Source organism: Delphinapterus leucas, chromosome 9, assembly GCF_059928025.1.
Source record: "Delphinapterus leucas isolate spDelLeu-1000000601 "Yukka" chromosome 9, BTC_Dleu_Yukka2, whole genome shotgun sequence".
Taxonomy (NCBI): domain Eukaryota; kingdom Metazoa; phylum Chordata; class Mammalia; order Artiodactyla; family Monodontidae; genus Delphinapterus; species Delphinapterus leucas.
The window spans coordinates 60,558,737-60,583,497 of NC_143137.1; the positions used below are offsets into that span (position 1 = coordinate 60,558,737).

Consider the following 24,761-nt stretch of genomic DNA (forward strand, 5'->3'; position numbering starts at 1 on the left):
AAGGACAGAGTGAGAAGATAGTCTATGAACAAAGAAAGGGGCCCTCACCAGATATTGAATCTGCAGGCACCTTGATCTTAAACTTCCCAGGCTCCAGAACTATGAGAAATGTATTTTTGTTGTTGACGAGGCACCTAGTCTGTGGTGTTCTGTTACAGCAGCTTGAACTAAAACACCCATCATGGATCTTTCTGTAAATACAAGAATCTAAAATTAAAACAAATCTTTCATCTCACTCTCAAGGTTATCTTAAATCCCAGTTTGTTTAAAGTGAGCTGTGCCTTAATTCTGATATCTAAACTCAGGAAGCCTGCATTCATAAAATACAGGCCAGTGCTGCAAGCTTAGATACCTAATAAGAAAATAAAGATACATTGGCTATGGTTTCATTTACAGAAACTAAGTGTTGAGTAAGCTAATTTCACTTATGTATACAGAGCTAACTGCTCCCTGGAAATACTCTCCATACCAAGATATGTCTCTCAGTGAATATTGCATTTCCCCTGGAACACTCAAATTCTACATTTAGAGTAATAATGATATAACCATGATTGCAATTTACTGTCTACCAGTTCCCAGGTACTATGCTATGTGTTTTACAATGTGATTTCATGTTGTCATCACAGAAACCTTATGATGTAGGAATATTAAACACAAACACACACACACATACAGAATAAGATGTCTAAGTTATATGTTTAAGGTCAAACAGCTAGCATACAATAAAAAACAGACAATAAACCAGGTCCATCTTACTGCGATATCTGCATTTCATTCCATTATCTATGTTCTTATAGCCTCTAAATGATTCTAAGTTCGTGTAATCACCTATGAATCTCAACGTTTTAAAACAGCTATGCACTGTATAGATTAAAGTAGCAAAATCCCATTACACTAGAATGGATGCAGTAATTGAAATTATTTTTCTTTTGTATGCTTAGCATATTCTAAAGAAATGTTGGGGGCTTCCCTGGTGGCGCAGTGGTTGGGGGTCCGCCTGCCGATGCAGGGGACACGGGTTTGCGCCCCGGTCCTGGAGGATCCCGCATGCCGCGGAGTGGCTGGGCCCGTGAGCCATGGCCGCTGAGCCTGCGTGTCCGGAGCCTGTGCTCCGCAACGGGAGAGGCCACGGCAGTGAGAGGCCCGCGTACCGCAAAAAAAAAAAAAAAAAAAAAAATGTTGGTAGGGACTTCCCTGGTGGCACAGTGGTTAAGAATCTGCCTGCCCATGCAGGGGATACAGGTTCGAGCCCTGGTCCGGGAAGATCCCACATGCCACGGAGCAACTAAGCCCGTGCTCCACAACTACTGAGCCTGCGCTCTAGAGCCTGTGAGCCACAACTAATGAGCCCACGTGCCACAACTACTGAAGCCCATGCTCCGCAACAAGAGAAGCCACCACAATGAGAAGTCGAAGAGTAGCCCCTGCTCGCCGCAACCAGAGAAAAGCCTGGGCGCAGCAACAAAGACCCAGCGCAGCTAAAAATTAATTAATTAAAAAAAATGTTGGTAGAACAAAGTTGCAGCCTGCCACTGGAACAAATTTTTAAAATAAGAAATAACTGGACTTCCTTTCCTTTCACGAAGCTTCTTCTAACTGATAACTTACCCTAGAAAGACGATGGGGAATCCAAAATGAAGTAAATGGAAAAGAGACTGGCAATAAATTTTTAAAGGTTTCTCTGAATTCCTAGTTACTGGTAATGCTATTTGCTACTTTTGGAAGAATCAGTCCCAAATCTCTTGAATTCAGTTGGCTATAAAAAAGGAAGATAAATCACTGGACCTCTAGTTAAGTTACTTCCTTATAATTAAAAATCCATTTACCCATAATTCTATTGATTCTTCTTGTGACTGACAGAGATGTAGAATAATAAATTATTATTTTATATTTAATTCTTAATCCAAGTAATTATATCCAGGATAACTCTGTTACTGGGATAGCTTTATGACCGATTTTTACATATCACTAACAATGACTCATGGCCAGTACAAGACAAGCAGAGTAGAAGGCTGCTGGCCTTTTCACTTTCTGTTTACAGAGTAAGCACTGAGGATGAAATATCAGACCTCTCCATGGTTTAGGCATTAGTGGCTTCAGATTTCCCTTAAACTTCACACATGATGACAGCCATATAGTGCTAGATATTCGCTCAGACAAGAGCTTATGATTTCTTTTAAATTCTGTTCCAGGCTATGAAAACCATTGTCAAAGTTTAGTAAAGTCTCCCAGGGTTTCTCTCAGCTTTTGAACCAGACCCAAGGTCTCGGGCAAAACTCTTTCCCACTAAAAATGTTAACCATGCCTCTCTGTCTCTCAGTTCCCCTTTTTATTGAAGTTTTCACCAGTTACTTCACCAGGATATCTTGGGATACTGTCCTTCATGTGTTCCTGACTCATCATTCCTTTCAGACAAATCTACTAAAAACAACACGGAGCTTGGCTCTAAGATTTTCCCACCAATTAATTAATTAATTAGCCTTATGCATGGTTCTTAACACATCAAAACTATCACTGTAAATAAGGACATATGATTACAGAGCAATAAAACATCTCTGGAGTCTTCCTATGAAACTGTTCTGATAAAATTTGTAATCAATGGTAAAGTTTATTTCTTTTTCTATCTTAATGCTATGATCGAAGCTCAAGCAATACAGATGATGGAGTTTCACTACTAAGGACATATTATATTAGGTAATTTACATATACTAGGGTATCTATTTATACATGAATTTCTTAAGGTTTTAAAGATTAGACGTTTCTGTACTTTTTTTTTTTTTTTTTTTGCAGTATGAGGGCCTCTCACTGTTGTGGCCTCTCCCGTTGCGGAGCACAGGCTCTGGACGCGCAGGCTCAGCGGCCATGGCTCACGGGCCCAGCTGCTCCGCGGCATGTGGGATCCTCCCGGACCGGGGCACGAACCCGTGTCCCCTGCATCGGCAGGCGGACTCTCAACCACTGCGCCACCAGGGAAGCCCCTGTACTTTTTAATAAGAAAATTATCTCTAAGCAGATATGGTTGGATCTTACCACATGGCTTTGACTAATGATTCTTCATAGTTTTCCTTTTTTGCAACAGTTTCTCTATTTTCATTTTGATGTAACTATTTAATAAGGGAAGTGTTTCTCTGGACCTCCACGTTATTCTCCTCAGGTAAATGCATTGTCACAACACCTCAAGACAAAATAAAGACTTAAGGACTATTGCCTGATCCTACCCATGAGAGCAGATTAAACTACAAAGAGGGCCCCATAAGGGCAGTACACAGGAAGAGCATTCTCAGTGAAAGATACACTGGGAAAGGGGCTGCTTAAAAGATCTCAAAATATTCACCAAGCAAAAGGGAACTTATTTTTCAAATTGGAGGTGGGACATAGGACAGGTTCACTCATTTGTTCAGATAACATTTATTACCTGCTATGATCGGGTATTATTTCAGGAACTGAGTATAAAGTGAAGAACAAAACTGACATGCTCCCTGCCCTTAAGAAATGTATATTTCAATTAAAAATATAGTCACAGGTCAACAAACAGTAGTTAAACACAACTTGTGGTGAATGTAATGGAATCACAAATTTGGTACAATGATAGAAAATTTAGGAAGTAACCTGCTTAGATATGGTGATCGGGAAAGTCTTTCTGAGGTAGAGACATTTGACCTGAGAACAGTACAATGAGAAAAGACTAGCTCTGCAAGGAGAAGGGGCATGAATATTTTAGCCTGGAGATCAACAAGCATTTTATAATGGGACAAAGAATAAATATTTCATGTTTTGGGGGCCACTTGTTCTCTGTTACAATTACTCAGCACTGCTACTGGAGCATGAAAGCAGCCATTGACAATACCTAACCCAATCTGCATTGACTGTGCTCCAATACAACTTTATTGACAATAGCAGGCAGTGAACCAAATTTGGCCCATAGACTAGTTTGCCAGCTCCTGCTCTAGCCAGATATAGGACCTGGGCAAAGACTGTGGACTGGGACTGCTGTGTTCAAGGGACTGATAGGACACTGGTAGGCTAAAGTAGAGTAAATTGGAGGAGAGGGGCAGGAAGTGAGCATGAAGAGGTAAGCATGGGCCAGATCATGCATGGCTTTGAAGGCCAGGGTTACAGATCTTATTTAAGCCACTTGGAGTTTTAAGCAGGGTGGTAACAAGGTGCTCTTTGTGTTTTAAAAGCTCATTATAATTCCTTTGTGGAGAGTGGTTTGGAAGACAATTGAAGTTGTTCTGGACTCACAAGGTGGCAACAAAAATGGGAAGAGGAGGACTTGCCTGGCGTGGCCAAAAAAAAAAAAAAGGTGAGGATCCTAACTGATGAATTGGATTGGGTGAGGGCGGGGTGGGGGGTGGTGGGAAGCAGAGATGAAAGAAAGGAGAAAATTAACTTTGAGGTTTCTGGCTGGAACAACTGGGTAGACCACAGGTAGTCAAGTTGGGCTATAGTAAAAATTTCAAAGAGGAAGACTAGAGGACTTCCCTGGTGGCACAGTGGTTGAGAATCCTCCTGCCAATGCAGAGGACACGAGGACACGGGTTCGAGCACTGGTCCGGGAGGATCCCACATGCCACGGAGCAACTAAGCCCGTGCACCACAACTACTGAACCTGTGCTCTAGAGCCCACAGGCCACAACTACTGAGCCCGTGTGCCACAACTACTGAAGCCTGTGCACCTACAGCCCACACTCTGAAGCAAGAGAAGCCACCACAATGAGAAGCTCGTGCACCACAACCAAGAGTAGCCTCCGCTCGCCACAACTAGAGAAAGCCTGCGTGCAGCAACGAAGACCCAACACAGCCAAAAATAAATTTTAAAATTTTTTTAAAAATTAAAAAACACAAAAAAGAGGAAAACTAGAGGGAGAAAAGCCTAAAAATTTAGGTTGAATGCATATTAGGGAATCTTAAGAAGTGAGTTAAGGAGATTGTAATTGTCTTTGTGAAAAAGAGGAAATTACTGAAGAGTTTTGTAGAGCAAAATAATATCATCAGAGTTCTCCTATAAACTGTGTTGTGTTGGACAGATTAGAGAGCGATATGTCAGGAGTCAGGGAAAATTGTTAAGAAATTATTGAAATCATATAGAAAAGAGATAATGAAGAGTTGGCCCAGGGTTATTAGTATTGGAAATGATAAGAAATGTAAACCTAACAGGTCTTTTGGTTTTATATATATATACATATATATGTATATATATATGTATGTCTATGTATATATACATAAAATTTGAAGCTATTTATAATAAATTAATGATATAAACTAATTTTAAACATTAAAACATAAGACAAAAGCCAAGTTTTAAAGAGAAATGTTGAGTAATTAGACTAGACTAGAAGTTAATAAAACTGAGCCCCAAAATCGAAAACTAGCTCTAAGTTCTCTGACAGCTGAGATAAATAAAACAGAAGAAAAACAAGGGGAAAGAGGTGAAAATATTGGATAAAATAACTCCTATCTGATATAAGGAGACATACCAGTTTTCCAGAGAAGATACACCAAATAATAAAAGAAATAAATCTCACAGTCTTTTACAAAAGGAACATTAAACACACAATGAACTATGCCATAAGAGCTATTTGATCAAAACATATATACTCCTCATTAGCAATTTCTTAAATCAAAAACTTACATTTTATATCTAAACACCCAATTAAATAGAATATGTTATACTATAGACCTGTGATAGTATTTTTACAAAAATTAGAAGCAACGAAATCCAGATGAGTTTTACAGTGACTTGATTTGATTCAAAAGTGAAGTGTAGAAAATAGGAATACATGATTAGTGCTTCCCTTAGACATCCCCCACCCAAACCCTCAGCACGTAAATGACATCAACTCTACAGCAGCCCAGACAATATGGCGGTAAGAGCTAGCAGCATGGACCCTGGAACCAGATAGCCTGAGTTCAAAACCCATTTGGTAGAGACATTAATGGAAGCAGTGCAGGAGAGTGGCCATGGCTGCCAAATGGCAAGGTCTTCCCGGGACTGGGGTAATCAGGGAGGACTTTTCAGAGTTCAAAATCAATTGTCTGATACATTAACTATTAAACTACTGCCTAGGGGATGAAGGGAATAAAGTATGGCTTCACAACTGGGTTTCTCAGTTTGACATTGAAAAATGCACTTTCCTGTTTTAGGGTGCCCAGTGAATCTAAATGTGCACATTCTCATTATCAATCTAGTTCAGAATGATTTATTTCCTGATTTTTAACACTGTTTCTATGCCGTGTTACAAACTGGCCATTTTGCTAAGACAGTTGGGTTGGCTACCCCTAATTTTCATTGAATTTTTGACCTTTAAGGATCCAGTTTAGTAAAACTGATAACTGACTAGGAGTATGTTCAGTAGACTTATTAGTCTGGTTTATTATTTTAACACTGCAGAGTCATGTTGAATAAAGAGATTATCTTCAGTCTTTTGGCAAGTATATACAATGTGAATTTTTCAATTGCACCCAGAAGCAATGGAAGGAAAACACGTTTGTTAAATATTTTTAAAAACTGTTATCCTTGTCTATATGTAAGTAGTTCAAAAAATCACCAAACATCTAATCTTTTGATTCAAGAACCACTAGTGACTAGGAGTTTATGAGGTGAAAAACAACAGCTGTGAGCTTTGCTCTTCTTCGAGAGCAAGTTACCTTTGTTTGCTAACAGGATTTGCTGATGTTTAGACTGAACAAGAAGTTAATGTCAGTTGACTTCATCTTGTTTTACCCCTCCCGATCCTTGACTACCACCCCCACCCCCCACCCCCCCCCCCCCCGCAACATTTGCCACCTTGGTTCTGATCCTCCAGTGAATATCCATTGCATAGCCTTACCTCTCTGCCTTTGCTTAAGCTGTTCCCTCTCCCTGGAATGCCTTCTATCCTACTCCCTCCCATCTAGGGAAATCTCATTCCATGCTCCCTTAATACAATGCTCACTCTTCTGTTATAGCATCTATTACGTGTCCTGCCCCTCTGACTTTCTTGAGCCCTGCTGGAGCAAAAAGTGTGACTCATTCAGCTCTGCATTCCCAACACCATACTTGCTTAGAAAATAGCAAACATTAAATAAATGTTTATTGATTTAATTCTTTTTGTGGCATGTGCAGAAGGTTGGAGGGTTGAAATACTGTATCCTTTTTCTAGTAGTGTGCCACTTCTGACTTTACTATACCAGGAACTCAAATCAGTTTCTCATAAGAAGTGGCTCTCTGGAAAAAGGGACAGCAACACAACAACTAAACGCTTGAAGAAGCAGCATCATGAAACACAGAAGGAAGTAATTAGATTTAGATGCAAGGGATTAGTATTACCTGATGAAACCATGATTATATTACCTGGTTTTGAGCAGAACTGCTTAAAATCCCCTCTGGTGTACCTCAGGTGGTACAGAAACTTGTAATTCTACCTTTGCCTCTGAGTGGCGTCTCTTTCCATGCAGTGGCAAATGCTCAATAACTCAGAGCCTGGTAATAATGGAGGCTGGAAGGATTTCAAAGAGTGATTGACATGAGTGTGCTTAAAAAATCAATAAAGCCTGTTAGAATTTCCATGAGGCAACAAGAAAAAAAGAAGTGATCATAGCAGCGAGATTTCCCAGGTAAATAACATGTAAAAGGTAAGCCAGTGTGCCAGAGAAGAGAGAAGGAACTTTACCCTGCAGATAACATATACTTCCACTGTCATGTCTGCAGCTACAGCAGTGCTCCAGAGGATTTTCTAAAGTTAGGGAGTCTGGGACAACAAAACAGTAAAGAACGAATGCATCCATGTGATATAGATGATATCCAACAATTCTACAAACATTTACTAGTCAGATAACATGAACATGGTACTATTCCAGGCCTTCTACAACGCCTACAAAATAAAGTAAAAATTGTTAATTCCAGGAAGAAAATTAAAATCTACCATCGGCCACCAAACAAGAGTCACAATCTAATTAATGCACTAATCTTCAAGAACCTGTAGCCAATGAAAGAAGCAGAAAATTCTGGAGCAAAGCAGAGAGACAGGCCCATCACTGCTTGACTCCACAGGACCCCAGTCTCCCTAACTTTGCCATCACCTTCCAAAAGATTTATTTGTGAATTGATAAAATTCTGAGAATTCTCAACGATGCTATACGTGGAGGGAAGAGAACTGAGTGAGCAGATTATTTTCTTCCAAAACATAAAGGGTACAAGTGGCTGAGAGAAACTGGTGACACCAGGGAATAGAATAGAGCTGACGCTCAGGGAAGTGGAGGGAAGCTGTCAGGCATACAGAGCTCAAAGTCCAATGGGGTCGCTCGCCAGAAAGGAACAGACCCTCCAATCAGGGGATTGACATGGAACAAGACACTGCACCAAAATCTCAGGGGAAAGAGCAGAGACTAAGTATTCAGTCTGTATCACACCTCATCCAAGTTCCCCCTCCCCTGTCATTCCCTCAGGCTAAAAGTGAACAGAAGGCAAAATTCCTAGTCCTCAGAGGGAAAAAAATCTCCAGTATTATAGAAATAGAGTCAAACAGTCATGCCCAGAGCCACCCAAGCAACATCTAGATGGAGAGAATGGTCCAGAAACTGTGCAAATATATTACACACTGTTTAGGATTCTCCAGAGAAACAGAACCAATAGGATGTGTATGTGTGTATGTGTGCATGTGTGTGGAGAAGGAAAGAGAGGGAGAGGTTGGGTTTTTAAGGAATCAGTTAAAGGATTTAAGGAATTAGCTCACACAATTATGGGGGCTGGCAAATCTGAAATCCACAGGGCAGCCTGGCAGGTTGGAAATTCAGCAAGAAGTTGATGTCTTGAGTCCAAAAACAGTCTGGAGGCAGAATTCCTTCTTCCTCAGGGAACCTCAGTCTTTTTCTCTTAAAACCTTCAACTGATTGGATGAAGCCCACCCACATAATGTAGAATAATGGCTTTACCCAAAGTTTACTGATTCAAATATTAATCACATCTTAAAAAAAAAATACCTTCATGGCAACATCTAGAATGGCGTTTGACCAAACAACTAGGCAACATAGCCTAGCCAAGGTGACACATAAAATTAACCATACACACACACACACACAGCCACCTAGAATAATAATGCACATTGCATGTGCTAAGCACTGTTCTTTACACTTTACATGTATTTACTCATTTCACCCCCACATCAATCTTATGAGGTAAGTACTATTTATTATCCCATTTGATGGATTAGAAAATTGAGGCAGAGAGCATATGGCTAGCAAGTGGCTAAGCCTGTATTAAAATTGGTAGCACTTGCTCAAAACTCATGCATTTTAGCACTGAACTTGAAGGAAACATAACTCAGGAAACAGAAGGAAACTCCCTCAGTTACTTCACACCAAGAACATCTTAAGAAGAACATAAGTTCAATAAAATAAAATTATACCAATAAAATAATAAAGCAATTAAATGAGATGAAAAAGGAAATTACTAATCTACATGGACAAATTGGGGACTATGCAACATGATTATGGAAATAGTAAGTAATTTAGATACAGCAAGGTGAATTACTGACACAAAAGTCAATTACTACGCAAAGAGGAAAAGGTAAGATAATCTAAGTGAATGTGGATGAAAAGGGCAAAGAATTAAAGCAACTTGGTAGAATATTATAGACATTAGATATACATATTACAATAGTATATATATATATATATATAAAATAAAATATATTAAGATCCAAAGAAAAAGACCATAATATTTTTGAAGTGGAATTTCCATTTAAAAGATATATTTACAAAGACATAATACAGTAGAATTTCCCCAAAATGAAGAGAGAGAATTATCTGCAAAACAAAAACAGTCATGACACACTAAGAAAATTAGATGTGAGATGCCCAACAAGACATATCCTAATTGAAATCTTGAACATCAAGGATAAAGAAAGAATTCCTCAGATATTGAAGCAAAACAGCAAATCACATCCAAGCAGGGGGAAAAACGATCCCACCTCAGAATTCTCTACAACACTCAATTCTGCAAGACAATGAAGCAGTGTCCATAAAGGGCTGAGAAAAATGAAATTTAATTTTTAAATATTATAACTACTTAAGATGTCATTCAAGCATAAGAACACTGAGAGACATTCACTAGCACAAAAGAACTCAGGAAATGCAATATGTATGATTTCTTCTCGAGGAAGAAAAATTTGCTTGACAGTAACATCCACCCAAATAAAAGATGATTGAAAATAAACTTGAGAATGGCAAAGCTAGATTAGAGGGACTGGTGGTGAACACAAATCTGTTTAAATATAGAATGAATAGAAGACAACTAATGAAAGTACAGTAGCAAAAATAATTTTGAATGTTATAAACCTGAATAATGTTAAAATAATAATATAACTATAAAAATTGGGAGGTGGGGAGTAAGGAAGATGGGAGGAGGTTTGAGTGCTAATGTCCTCATCTTTCAAAACAGGAGATAAGTAGATACTCTCCAAACATCTATTTTTTAAACTGTTACATACTAGTCTCTTAATGTTTATCTCCAAATCTTGTTTTATAACATTAATGGGTTATTTTATGGAAAAAGTATCTTGTGGTAAAGAAACATTTTTCACTTTTATTTTGTTTTTCTTCTACTAAAGTCAAATAAAATATAAGCAACCATCTTTTATTAAACATACTTCCTAGGATCTCATCCTACTTTCATAACTTTTATTTATCTGTGACTATTGCTATAGTCTTCAACATATAATATGCATAGAACTATATTCAAAATAATGTTAAGGGTGGCAATTTCTGAGTTTGTGGTAATTTTTTAAAAATACATTATTGTATTTTTCTGCATTGCTTTATTTTTTATAAAGAGTAGGTCTTGTTTTACAAAAAGAAAAATATCAGGTGTTTTTTTTTTCCCTTTAAAAATTGTAGGCAGTATATCAAGATGTTAACTGTGGTTTATTCTGGGTTATGAGAAAATGGATGATAGTATTTTTTCTTTGTGCTTTCTTGCATGTTTTTAATCTACAAACATAAAATATGATTTATTAACTATTTACTTTTTCACCATTCTACTTCTCATACATATGTATTTTACTGATATGTATATTTTCATAAATTCAATGTTTTGGGAAACAAAACAAATAAAGAATAGAAATATCCCAAATAAAAGAACTAAAGAATATAAGTTGTCCAGACCCTGCAATGTTCAAGGAGAAAGAGTGTCAGTAAGTGCATGACCTTACTAGGAGCACTAAGTTAGCAATTGACAAATGACATGGGAAAAGTGGGAAACATTTTCTTTGATCAATTTTTTTTTTTTTTTTTTTTGCGGTATGCGGGCCTCTCACTGTTGTGGCCTCTCCCGCTGCGGAGCACAGGCTCCGGACGTGCAGGCTCAGCGGCCATGGCTCACGGGCCCAGCCACTCCGCGGCATGCTGGATCTTCCCCGACCGGGGCACGAACCCGTGTCCCCTGCATCAGCAGGCGGATTCTCAACCACTGCGCCACCAGGGAAGCCCCTGATCAATTTTTTATCTCGTTGTTTATGACTCAGTTCTATAAAACAGCCTTTGTTTTATGTACTGTGGCACATTTACAACATATAGCATCTGAACAGAGTTATGCACCTGGTTACATTGAGCTAGCAGGGAAGAATTTGTGAAATAGCTGTCTTTATTGTTACTTCATAAACCACATCAGCAACTAAGAAAATAAATTAGTCTAAAATGCCCCACTTTGGGTATGGAATTTTACAAGGTGGAGAGGGATATGAATACATATTTGCTTAAAATATAATAACAAAAATAAAATAATAATAAAAGGATAAACTAAACCTAAAAGAGATAGTTACTAGAAGGAAGAGGATAGTGGGACAGGGATTGAAAGTATACTTCTTTGAATACATTATGTTTCAAATATTTGAGTTTGGAACTATGTGTTTTATACAATTCTAATAAAAGCAATTCCTAAAACTCAAAAGCAAAGTGAGCAAATGAACCTATGTGTATTATAGTTGATAGCATAGCCATATAGAGAACTTTTAAAATGACTTTAAAACATAGTAACTTGACTGAACATACCTTGTGTGATATATCTTAAAGATTTTTTTAAAATGCAAAAAAAAGCCCTTAGTCTGTTTCTAATAATCATATTGTTGATCATGTTGGCATTGTGCATTGGGATAAAGCAAATGAGTAACAATGTTGATGTCAGTGGGAACTGATATTCTGGCATTGAAGAGAAGATGCAAAATAGAAGAGGTTAGAGAAAGACCCTATAGTATCCTGATTTGAACAGAAAGTTGTCACGATATATTCATGATTTTAAACACACACATACACACATTTTCAGCTCTATTCATTGAAAAAGTCTTGAAACAATGAAGAACTCTGTAGTAGTGTGCACCCATAATACCCAGATTATGGTGTCTAATTATCATTTCTAATTCAAAAGAAACAAGAGCTCCTTAAATACAAATTGCAGGTTTGAGGCAGGAAATACGCAACTTAAACCTAGAATATCTTGTCTTACCAAAATCAAGAAAGCCCTTAAAGCCTATTTAAGGCATATCAGATATCTCAGGAGTCAATTTGAAAAGTCACTTTCTGGTCACCTTTCTTCTTCTGGCCAAGAAATGGGATAATCTGAGCACCGATTAGAAGGAGGCCTGATTCTATCTTTCTTTGAAGAAATGAGATACTTCAATTGTGTTTAAATCCATGAAGTCATAATAATCCTAAATGGGGTGGGGGCATATTTGAATGTATTAATTTACCAACCCATTTTTTAAATTGGTGAAGGGAATTAATCAAGCACTTATCCCATCTTTCCTAGGTTAGCCATGTCTTAGAGTAACTACATAGTTGTTGAGAAAAAATTTTTCTCTTTATATGGAAGGAATAGGCCAGCTAATAAATAAAAAAATAAATGATAAAATCATAATAACACTATTTTGAAAGTACTAATAAGTCAATGGATCTAAAATGATCAGCAACAGCTGCTAACTCTCAAAAGGAGAAACAACCAGCTATCACGTGCTTCCTAACAACACATGCAAAGTAACTTTGTCAGAAAAACCGAACCAACATGTGATTAAACTTCTAGATACAGCTACCAAGTAATCGGAAATAGAACAGAGGAACAAGTTAGAAGAAACCACTAGGTTTAATCAGCAAACTCCAGAACATAGTACAGTTTACTGAGCAGTTTTATTCATAAAGAGAGAGAGAGAGAGAGAGAGAGAGAGAGAGAGAGAGAGAAAGGGAACTATAGATTAGGGAGGATTTAAGAGATATACAAACCAATTGCAATTTATGAACTTCATTACAATTCTGATTTCAACTAGTAAACTGTATGGGGGTGGGGCTTACGAACCAATGAGGAATATTTGAACACTGACTGGATATTAACGTAAGGAATTATTTTATGTTGTTTTTAGGTGGAACAACAGCATCGTTCTGTTTTTATTTTTTATCCTTTCTATAAACATGCTGAAATATTTACAGTTGAAATTATGTCTGAGATTTGCTTTGAAATAATCTGAGTGGTGGGGAAATAGGAAGGGTTTGTAAGTGAAACTTGCAAATCGTTTCAAGTGGATGATTCTCTCTCCTTTTGTATATGTTTATAATTTCCCATATAAAAACAAAGAATATAACGCCTTGCATTGTGAGGCTAGGCCTAAAGAAATGAGATAGACACATGGGAATTTCAAAAGTCAGGGTTATTTAAGAAAGAACAACAAGTATTAGAAGAAAAAATACTGGTTTATATGAATTGCAATAAATTGTTTCCTTTATGCACTATACTAAGAACATCAGAATTAACTGGAAAGTATAGTTCTTACTAAGGAAAGAGGAGAAAACAACTCCACCCCAGATACAACAGTCATTTAGTCTACAGGGCAAACCATGGGCTCATGGAAAGCTGTGATATCTATACAGATGTTATTTGTCAAATAGTTTCATATTGATAATGACTGCCCAATTAACATCTTCGCTACACTTACTTTCATATAGAGGAGAAATCTATGAAGGATCTTAAGAGTCCTTTAGTGACAACCAGGAAGGATCCTGTACACCTCTGGCGCGTTTCTTAGTCTTCAGTGAGAAATGGTAGGAGAGAAGCGAAAACGTACCCCTGCTCCAGCATGTAGCTAGCTAGCTTGGAACAAAAGATATCCTAGAATGGCACTGATATAAAAGTTCTACGTGCAATGCCAGGTTTAAATTCCCCTGTCTCCAAAACGTAAAATAATTCTGCTGCCATCGTCTGAAATCCTATAGGACTGAAAAATCCTTTCGTATTACTGAAGAAACGCCAGTATTCTAGCTAATTTGGGAGAAGGATGTTCTGCTCGTAGAAAGATGCTATTGATATATCTCAGAAACACTTGACACTCTGCAGATGGAAATAGGGGGGAAATGTCTCCCTACCCCCCCATTTGAAGTTCTCCTTTCTTATCTCTTTCTGATTTTCGACAACAATATCTTAATACCCGAAGTTATTTGGCCATCCTTGGAAGTGCAACTTACCCTCTCAAGGGACTTAAAAGTTGCCTAAGTCTGAGGAATGAGTCACTTTGTTCAATATTGATGAGTAATCTCAGGTGTCATGGAACCCCATTCTGAAGAAAAAGAGGGGAGGGGGCGTCAGATCTGCAAACGGAAGAAGACAGGCCGCTGCGGATTGGATGGCGAGATCTCGATTTTCCTATAATTGCGTCATTTCGAACCCAATTGGGTCCAGATGTTATGCGCACCGACGGATTGCCGTCTCGGAAACTCTCAATCAGACGCAAGCGAAAGGAGAGGAGGCGGCTAATTAAATATTGAGCAGAAAGTCGCGTGGGGAGCGTGTCACGTGGGTCTCGAGGCTCAGCGAACCTGGGATAAATACCGCGCTGCAGCCAGCAGGCAAAAGCGCGAGCTGCTGCGACAGAGTGCCGAGCGCCCAGCGAGCGCTCCGACCCGCCGAGGAACCCCAAGGGCTGGTCAGCCGCAGTAAGTGCCTGCGCCCTGCTGGGTGGGCTTTCCGCACCGCGCACCGCTCCGAGGCGGCGTCTAGCAGGGCTGGATGGGCCGCTGCAGCGAGGGAGTGCGGGGAGAGAGCTGAGGGACCGCGGGGGGACTGCGGGGAGACGGCAGGGAGACGGCGGCGAGAAGGGTATCCCAAGTGCCTTGTCCCTCTTTGTCTTCCACCCGCACAGCCTCCTGGCTTGAAGGTGTGGATTGGTGGGTTGGGGATTGGGGGAGCTGGGATCTAGGAAGAATAGGATTTGAGAAACTTTAGGGCTTGATTCTCTTTCCTAAAGGGTACCGACAGGACTTTAGCCCTTAGGCGGTTTATCTTGTTTCAATCGACCTTGAGTTCCGTTGTGGGATCGAAAATTCTGCTGTCTCAACTCTTGGATAGAAACCCTCAATACATCTATATATTTTTCTCTCCTCTGCCTCTTCTCCCCACTCTTCCCAGAAATCCGACATGAAAATCCTCGTGGCCTTGGCAGTCTTTTTTCTCGCCTCCACTCAACTGTTTGCAGAAGAAATTGGAGCCAACGATGATCTGAATTATTGGTCTGACTGGTCCGACAGAGACCAGATCAAGGTGAGACTCGGTCCCAAGATGGCCCGCGCCGTTCTTCATGGGCTTAGGAGGTGTCACTTACCCCCCGCGATAGCATCCTAGTTACCCTAGCGGGCACCGGGACCGCAACCAGAGGCGGTGGAGGCGCGCCGGGAGGGATGTAGAGGAACGCCATCCCCTGGGTCCCACACGAGATTTTGCATCCAAGAACCAAGTTTCCTCCCGAGGGCTGCATCGTCGGGTCTCGGGAACTCTCTGGAGGAATAATACCCTCCCAGGTGATCCCGGAATCCTCACAAGACTGGAAACCTCACAAGGTTTCATCCCCTGCTAACGCGGATTTCGGAGACTCAGGTCCAGCTGCAAGGACCTGGCATTTGGAAATGCTGGGGCAGGGGCAGAGGAGTGCGCGCCCGACGCAGGCAAAAGCAGGGGCAAGTGGCGAGGTGCTGAGGGCTTGGAGGGTCGCAGGTGGGTAGGAGGCTAACTTCCTGCCATGACTTTTATTTTACGGACCTGGAGACGTAGCCGCAAGTTTTCCTTTAGATTGCTCGCAGGCTATTCGCGCAAGAGAGCGCGCCCCGCCGGAACAGTGAAAGTCGCGCACTGTTAGTTGCTTGTAAAGGGCTGTCACCTTCCCTACCCTCCCCCCGCCATTCCCCCACACACACCTGTGCGCATTTAGGGCGGTGAGAAGCCTCCAAAGCCCGAGCTAGAGATGAACAAAGTCCGGTAGCTGAGCGGCAGATGAGTGAGGGTCCCCGGGATGGGAGGAAAGAGGGGAAAGCGAGCAGGGCTTGGAGACGACGAGCCTCCAGCTAACTGGTTAGGGCTAGGCTTCGGGGAGGCGGCGGCGCCGGACGCGAATTGGGCGGGGAGGAGTGGAGAGAGGCAACGCCCAGGTGTGGGGAGGCCCGGCCTCCTCACGCCTCGGAGCTGGTTCCCCAACCCAGGCTTGGCCTGTCCCCACCGCCAAGATTTGCCCCAGGCTGGAGCTCACCACCAGAATGACTCTAGTTTGCCGGCGCCTTGCACTGGTTGCCTACACGCCCCTGTCGGTGCGTCTGTCCTCTAGGAGGAGCTGCCCGAGCCCTTTGAGCATCTTCTGCAGAGAATCGCCCGCAGACCCAAGCCTCAGCAGTTCTTCGGATTAATGGGCAAACGGGATGCTGGTGAGATGGGCAGCCATCACCCTCTCTGTCTCTCTGGGCACCGCCCCCACCCCGCCACTCCCACCCCGGAATCCTAGCTCATGCTCAGAGCACGCAGTCTCTCTTGATCTATGAGCAGAGATTTCCACCCTAAAATGGGTATATCTCCCGGAGCGCGACTCTGGCCCTCACCCCGCTAACACACACATACCACGGAGGGAGGGAGAGATCGGTCCAAACCACCAAGAACAGGAACCAACCTTAAGCTAAGTGCTTCCTTGACTAAGGATCCAAACTGACAAAGAACAGGAAGGCACTGGGCCTCCAGGGGATATCAGAATGTTCTCAGTCCATGTGGAAAACTGACTTTAGACCACTGGGGTTAGATTAGATTTAGCTGCCAGTGTCTCATGATAGAAATATTTCCTTTTCTTGAATTCTCACACCATCAGTGGAACGTGTAAACAGTTAATGTCAATTCGTCTCTTGTCAGATTCCTCAATTGAAAAACAGGTGGCCCTGTTACAGGCTCTTTATGGTAAACATTTCTATAAATCTTTATTTTACTCTTGTGAAAGCACATGTATGAAAATGGAGAATGTCTTTTGTGGGCTGAAATACAGATTCTTGGTTGACTATTGAATAAAGAGATGGGTTTGCTCTCTCTCTCTCTCTCTCTCTCTCTCTCTCTCTCAAGCATCAAAGCTGACCGGCCTTGAAGATGTATCTCTTATAAGAAAACAACAGAGGTGGTACGGCCAGTCAGTTCAGGCCTCAGGAGTCTCACAGACCTGAGTTTGAATCTGTGGCCCACATAAATCACTTAAAAGTATTCCTTTTGTTTAAAATATTTTGTTTTTATTATTAATAATTTGGATAGCATTTATGATTCTGCTATATTCCTCAGGATAGTACATGAATGGAAAATGTTGCATTATTTTAAAAATCTATTTTATAATTCTCTTTAAAAGATATAGCTCCTTTAAAACAAATCTATTGTGTTTGTTAATTTTATTTTTCTTTCTATAGGACATGGCCAGCTCTCTCATAAAAGTAAGTTCCAAATTATTTTGACATTTATCATATGCAAATGTAAATTAGATTGAATTCCACTTTACATAATAACTTATTTTCTGTTGTAATGTAGAACTTAATATTTTTAATTAACACAATTTAAGAATGGAGCAGACTCATATTACATCCAGAACATGAATGTTTAAAGCTCTGTTGTTTAAACATATCATACTTACCAAAAGGATGCATTATATTAAAAATCCTTTAACTCCCAGCTGAACTGTCGCTGAATTCCTGACCCACAGAAACTGAGATAATAAATAAAGAAAGGAAGGAGAGGAAGGAAGGAAGGAAGGAAAGAAGGGAGGGAGGGAGGAAGGAATCCTTTAACTCCTGTAAATTGTTAGTTTAAGATAAGAATTTCAATCCTAGGGGTAAAAATCCACCACACATTCCTCTCCCCTCATCCCCACCCCACCACTTCCACTGAAAAAAACAAAAGCAAAAACAAAAATCCAAGCAGTTATAGGCATCTCCTAGTTCATTTTAGTATGCTGGATTCCATGATGATCATTTATTAGAGTAATCCAGCAGCCAATTAAGAGGATGGAGTGAATGTCTGAGAGTCCATACTAAAGGTAAATATAGATAAAGTTGTAGAAAGTACCAGGGGTCCATCGTAATCACACTCACTTATCCCAAGGTCCACTCACTTACTCCAACTTGGATTTTGATTCACTGGAATCAGAGTAGAGGCCACACTAAGATAGCAGCCGTGTTCTTAGCTAATATAGTATAAACCAAGAGACATCCTCCCACTAGAGTTAAAATAATAATCCTTTCCAAAGGCTTCATCTTTGAAAATAAATAAATCTTATTCATATTTATTTTCTCAGGACTTGACTTTCAAGGGAATTATATATAGCAAAATTCCATGTAATGAAAATAAATGTACTTTATTAATGTCAAAACTAACGTACTTTTTCCAAAAGAAATATTTTTTAAAATCCAACAAAATAGCACTAGTGAACTTTAGAAGTTTATAATCATCAGGTATAGGAATCTGATTTAACTAAGCTTCAGTTTCCTGAGAAATACAACATATTCAGTAATATGAGGAAATAAGCTTTGATGTTTCTGTCACACAAATGTGAAATTGACTCCCTAAACATCAAAGCTAGCTCAAATAGCAATATTTAAAACATTTGTATATAAACAGATAAAATACAATATGAATAAAGTGTACTTGCTAATATTTAGATATAGAATTGAGAAAAGTGCTTTCACTGTATTATTTTTATTTAGTGTCATTTATAAGACTTACTAGGAATCTTTATTTCTTCAGGCTCACCAAAACTTGAAATAATTATATATTTATTATATAGGCATATATTTAGAAGCTTGCTTTTTCTTGGTACTAGTTATAACAGTTTATTTCCTCAGAGATATACATATTAAAATACCCCTAAATGTATTTTTCCAGGGCATAAAACAGATTCCTTTGTTGGACTAATGGGCAAAAGAGCTTTAAATTCTGGTATGTATAAAACCATGACTGCAAATAAACAGTACCTTAAATCTACTTCTATTTTCTCTAAGGCATTCTTTTCAAAGTATTAAACAGGAATAATAAAACTAAAATTAGTATTTATGTTGAAAAAATCTAATTGCACTAAATAAATCCAAGAATGGATTTATAGATGATTGAGCTAATATCACCACAATATCAATCTATCCTTCTCAAACTCCCAGTGTCTGCCGCATCTAATCATTACCTAACCTGAATCTTTGGGCTAGTCTAATACCCTTTCCCTTACATCTGTTCAATAAGCCACATTTAACCTTACTGAACTAAGGGGGATGGAGGATGGGGGAGATAAGACCGATAATTTTACTTGTTACCAAGGTAATTGGAAAGTCTTACAAAAGGTTAAATCTGACAGTCTTCCAACACAAAAATAAATAAATAAAAACAAACAAATCCATTTTTACAAATCACTTGCTCTTAATGATATTATAGAAGCTCAAACTCTAAACCTCCTAGTGAATGTTTAAGACTAGGAGAGTAACATAGTCTGTTCCAATGCCTTCAAAAATGAACACAATCAAATTATCCTAAAGGGTTATAATCAGTTCTGGCTATAAAACCCTTAAAGAGAAGGAATGCCACAATTCTTCTCATAACCCAGTTTAAGTCTGAACAACTCTTTCACTTGATGTAAAGCCTGCATATTTCCTTTCTTTTCTTTAATTTCTATCTTCTATGTAAATTCCATATGCATATATCTGAAAACTCTAATTTCTTAACTCATTCATCACAGTATTTTTTTTTTTTTTTTTTTTTTGTGGTACGCGGGCCTCTCACTGTTGTGGCCTCTCCCGTTGCAGAGCACAGGCTCCGGACACGCAGGCTCAGCGGCCATGGCTCATGGGCCCAGCCGCCCCGCGGCATGTGGGATCTTCCCGGACCGGGGCACGAACCCGTGTCCCCTGCATCAGCAGGCGGACTCTCAACCACTGCACCACCAGGGAAGCCCCCATAACAGTATTTTTAAGGTTAAATAACCCCTGTATCATTTTCATAGAAACTGATATTTTGTTAAGCTCATTCAGGCCTTATAGTTCATAGTTTTAATTTGAAACTATTCAAATTCTCTTTATTTTACCTTCAGTGAAATTAGAATTAAAATCCTAATCATGTAATTAATTAGAAAGTAATCATCACCTGTCTTATCCATTTAGAATATTTCTGGTTTCCTGAAAATCTGTAAGTAAGATATGCTGGCTTAATTAATCTGAAAAAGTCATGCAAAAATGAGGTATCCTAGTATTTTTTTTTAAATTTCATTTTATTTTTGGCTGTATTGGGCCCTCATTGCAGCACGCAGGCTTTCTCTAATTGCGGTGAGCAGGGTTACTCTTCGTTGCGGTGCACAGGCTTCTCATTGCGGTGGCTTTTCTTTTTGCGGAGCACAGGCTCTAGACGCACGGGGCTTCAGTAGTTGTGGCTTGAGGGCTCTAGAGCGCAGGCTCAGTAGTTCTGTCAACCCCTGGGCGTGTGGTATCTTCGCGGAACAGGGATCGAACCTATGTCCCATGCATTGGCAGGCGGATTCTTAACCACTGCGCCACCAGGGAAGTCCAAGGTATCCTCCTATTTATATTGGTTCTCTACCTTCCAGATTTAGACACTACATTTATATTTCTTCGTCAGTAATTTGGAGGCTTCTCAAGTTTAAATTTTAAAGAAGTTACCAGTGTACCTAATGAAAAACTAAAGTTGTTTTATTAGTATGTATTATCTTCCAGCTTTTGGAAATGGAATATAAGTTTAAACCACACTGGCTTTATTTGTATCAGAAGTGTACACTAGCCCTTATATACCTGTGGTTTTCTTGATAATCACACCAGTCAACAACTTTCCATTTTCAGAATTGATAAAAGGTTTCAGAACATGCTTAACTTTACAAATAATATAGATATGTGCAATTTGAACAAATTAGATGCTATTAAATGTACTTAAAATAATATAATTATAGATAATATTAAATAGAATCACTGTATGAATCAGAGTCAATTTATGACTAAATCTTTGCTCCTCCATTTTAGTTAAGAAAATATAAAAGGAAAAAATGGGCAAGCATGTAATTTATACCCAGTCGGGTACCTTTTCATATAATCAGTTGAAGCAAGGTTATCATAGACATCTTCTACAGCCATTCGATCCTTACCCTGTTGTGGTCACAGACCCCTTTGACAATCTGAGTAATCTAGAAAGTGTCTTCCCAGAGAAACCCTTATCAGCTCATACACACAAACATTTACATATGGTTTTAGAGGGTTCAAGGACCAGGTAAGAAACTCTGCTTCCAATTAAGAGAACATTGTATTTCAGCTCAATCACTAATGTCTTTGGTTAGTTTACATTCGCATTCCCTTCCCTTCTCTGAGGAACAACATTATGTTACCGAAAGCTTGTCAGGAACTGAACTTGTGCTGATCACCCTCCTCCTCCTACAAACAAACCAGGGTCAGAAATGGACTGTTTCTTTCCTTCAGAACTGCCAAGATTGGGCCTCAGACTATTCCACCCCAGAAGTGTGTGCATGATTGACATAAAACATTCTCCTTATTGTTAAGCTCACTTAAGGGAATCTTGGATGCTAATGAGAACCTGCTCAGTGGTAAAAGGGGAAAGTGATAACACTGGAGGCTTCACCTACCTACTCTTTCATCATATCCTTCTCACTGAGAAAATTGTTTAAAGTGGAACCTATGATTCCTACATGTCTTTCACAATTCTTTCTACTATTTCTATTTAAATTCAGTATTTTATACATGCATACTGAATTTTTAAAAGCGCAGTAGTTTGACTACAATGTAAATCTAAGCGTATAAAGTATTAGATAAAATGATGAAAATATATACTTAAGTATTTTGATCACAGCAATCTGATCCTTACCCTTTTGTGGCTGCAGACCCCTTTGAAATTATATTTAATAATATAATATAATATAATATAATATAATGTAATTTGGTACTTTTTTCTGTCCATATAGTCAAAGTACTTAAGTTACTTGCTAGCTATATGTTAAATACCTTTGGAAGCAGTGATTAATCTTTCACAGGCCATTAGGGTGCTAGGAGGTAAGTTAAACTATGTTGTATTTAGATGGCTCAGTTGCCCTACTTATAGACAATGAGATTGTTTTTAGTCTCAAGGACAATGTATCATTGGGAGGAATCCACAAGATAGGAAGAGACCCTCACACCATTAGGTACCCTTATACCAGAAATCAGCAAACTTATTCTGTAAGAGCCAGATAGTAAACATTTTAGACTATGTGAGCCATGCAGTCTCTGTAGCAACTACTCAGGTCTTCCATTTTAATGTTAAAGTAGGCATAGACAATACATAAATTAATGGGTGTGGTCATGTTCCAATAAAACATTATTTACAAGAAAAGATAGTGGGCTGGATTTGGTCCATGGCCTGTAGTTGGTTGACTCTGTCCTAGAATAAAAGTCCCACATTTTGCTTTCATCCTCCTACTATTCCTGTTTACTTTAGGCATTGTCCTTTCTATAAATCACCATGGTGTCCGCCACTGCTTAAGAAAGCTGTGGAGAATCAATGTTGCAGTATACTGTGGAAATACACTTTGGGGGCACCAAGTCTATGAGGATGACCAAAATAACCAAGAATTCTGTGGACAGATCACTTCCAATCAGGATAAAGACTGAGGCCCGATTGGAAGATGTGCAAATAAGACTCTTAGAAATACTTCAATGGAGTGAAAAGAGTAATTATGAGTTTAAAATAAATTTCTGTATGCCTTGAACTTTGTTTAACTGTGTCAGTGAATCTTCTTAACAAACCCTTTACCTTATCTTTGTTCTCAGTGGCTTATGAAAGGAGTGCAATGCAGAATTATGAAAGAAGACATAAATAAACTACCTAATGTATTATTCATTGAGCTTCATTTGTGTCAATGGCCAAGGCAAGATAAAATGAGACATGCGCTATGAGGAATAATTATTTATTTAATAATAATTGTTGTTTTGAGTTGAAAACTCAAAAAGTATTTATTTTTCATATTGTGCCAATATGTGTTGTAAAAGCGTGTTGTAATTCTAATATGACAACTCGCTCAGAAGTAGAAGTCAGTGGTAATTTCTCAACAAAGCACAGTATTCAATGAAGTTGTAAAAGCCTATCAGAGCTATAGTCTCCAAAGAAAGAAACCATTTCTCTTTGTTGGCAGCAGTCACATCAGCTACTACTAAAGAAAGGAAACTCACAGATAGGCTGAGCTTCTCCGTTTGTTTTCGTGGTGAAAGTGTACTGAGACTTGATACCAAACTGTGTTTGTATCCCTGCAGCATGTTTCATCTTTTGTGACTATATAGAGATGTTTTAAAAGTTTTAATGTGATTCTAAGGTCTTTATTTTATTGTACAATGTGTTGTGATAGTTTACATTTTAAATAAAAGAAAAAAATATCTTGAGAATTGGGTCTTATTCTTTCATTAACATTTATGTCAAATCAGCAACCTTTCTTTTAGTAGATGAAATATGTTCCAAGCTGTTTTTGGCTGCTAAATACTGAAACAGAAAACTACTAAATCTCTCTTTCTTAAGGAAAATGACCAAAATGTAATCCCAGTTTCTCTCACACACACACTTTTGGCACAGGATCATTCATGGAGAAAACAATTACATTCTGGTCCCCAAAACAGTTAAGGCTCAATTCTGTTTATATGTGCTTATGATTCCCTTTTATACATAGGATAATCTATTTCAAAGATGCATTTCATTGGTTATTTCTTTGTTGTGCAAAACATCAGCACACTACCATTTCAGCAGTGTTTAAAGCCCAGGAATAAATGCAGCAGCGTTTGAGTCTCACTAGAATCAAGACACCAAACCAAACTCTCACAAAGGTCACTGGAGAATGATACAGAAAGATAGAGAGCTGATAATATGGCATCACCCCCATAACAAAGATAAGAGCCTCTTTCTTGCATATCTAAGGACTGCCTGTGAATTGCTAGTGCCCTTAACACTCCAGCAGAAGCACGTGTATCAGAAATAGAGGGCAATCAGAGGGAAGCTCTTGTGTATTTATTTAAGGGGAAGCATTGCTAAGTGTCCTTGGAATCATCTTCTGATTGCATAAGAGAGTGTGAAATATTGACAAGTGGTAAAACAACTCAGGACAAGCATTGCTCAGTGAAATAAAACTCTGTGAGTTTATTCCGGACTGGTGACTGTTGTTGATCAACGTTAAAACCACTTGTGGGGGGCTTCCCTGGCGGCTCAGTGGTTGAGAGTCCGCCTGCCGATGCAGGGGACACGGGTTCGTGCCCCGGTCCGGGAAGATCCCACATGCCGCGGAGCAGCTGGGCCCGTGAGCCATGGCCGCTGAGCCTGCGCGTCTGGAGCCTGTGCTCCGCAACGGGAGAGGCCACAACAGTGAGGCCCGCGTACCGCAAAAACAAACAAACAAACACTTGTGGGACAGGAGCGCTAAAGCATATTTTAATCTTTATATATTTAA

At 39.3% G+C, this 24,761-nt stretch overlaps 1 protein-coding gene across 1 annotated transcript; it reads left to right on the top strand.

Moving 5' to 3' along the window:
• The first annotated feature begins 14,511 nt into the window (after positions 1–14,511).
• On the top strand, positions 14,512–20,059 carry TAC1 (tachykinin precursor 1). The gene is made up of 5 exons (XM_089917657.1): positions 14,512–15,556; positions 16,611–16,707; positions 17,180–17,224; positions 17,716–17,739; positions 19,184–20,059. The coding sequence occupies exons 1-5, from the start codon at positions 15,434–15,436 to the stop codon at positions 19,318–19,320; spliced, it is 426 nt and encodes a 141-aa protein (XP_089773783.1). The 5' UTR covers positions 14,512–15,433; the 3' UTR covers positions 19,321–20,059.
• Positions 20,060–24,761: the final 4,702 nt, after the last annotated feature.

What these genes read in the sequence shown, in the direction of transcription:
- TAC1 (XM_089917657.1), top strand. Translation starts at nt 15,434, where the DNA reads ATGAAAATCCTCGTGGCCTTGGCAGTCTTTTTTCTCGCCTCCACTCAA. An exon ending in CCGACAGAGACCAGATCAAG is followed by an intron (nt 15,557 to 16,610) that starts GTGAGACTCGGT and finishes TCTGTCCTCTAG; the next exon opens with GAGGAGCTGCCCGAGCCCTT. An exon ending in CCTGTTACAGGCTCTTTATG is followed by an intron (nt 17,225 to 17,715) that starts GTAAACATTTCT and finishes TTCTTTCTATAG; the next exon opens with GACATGGCCAGCTCTCTCAT.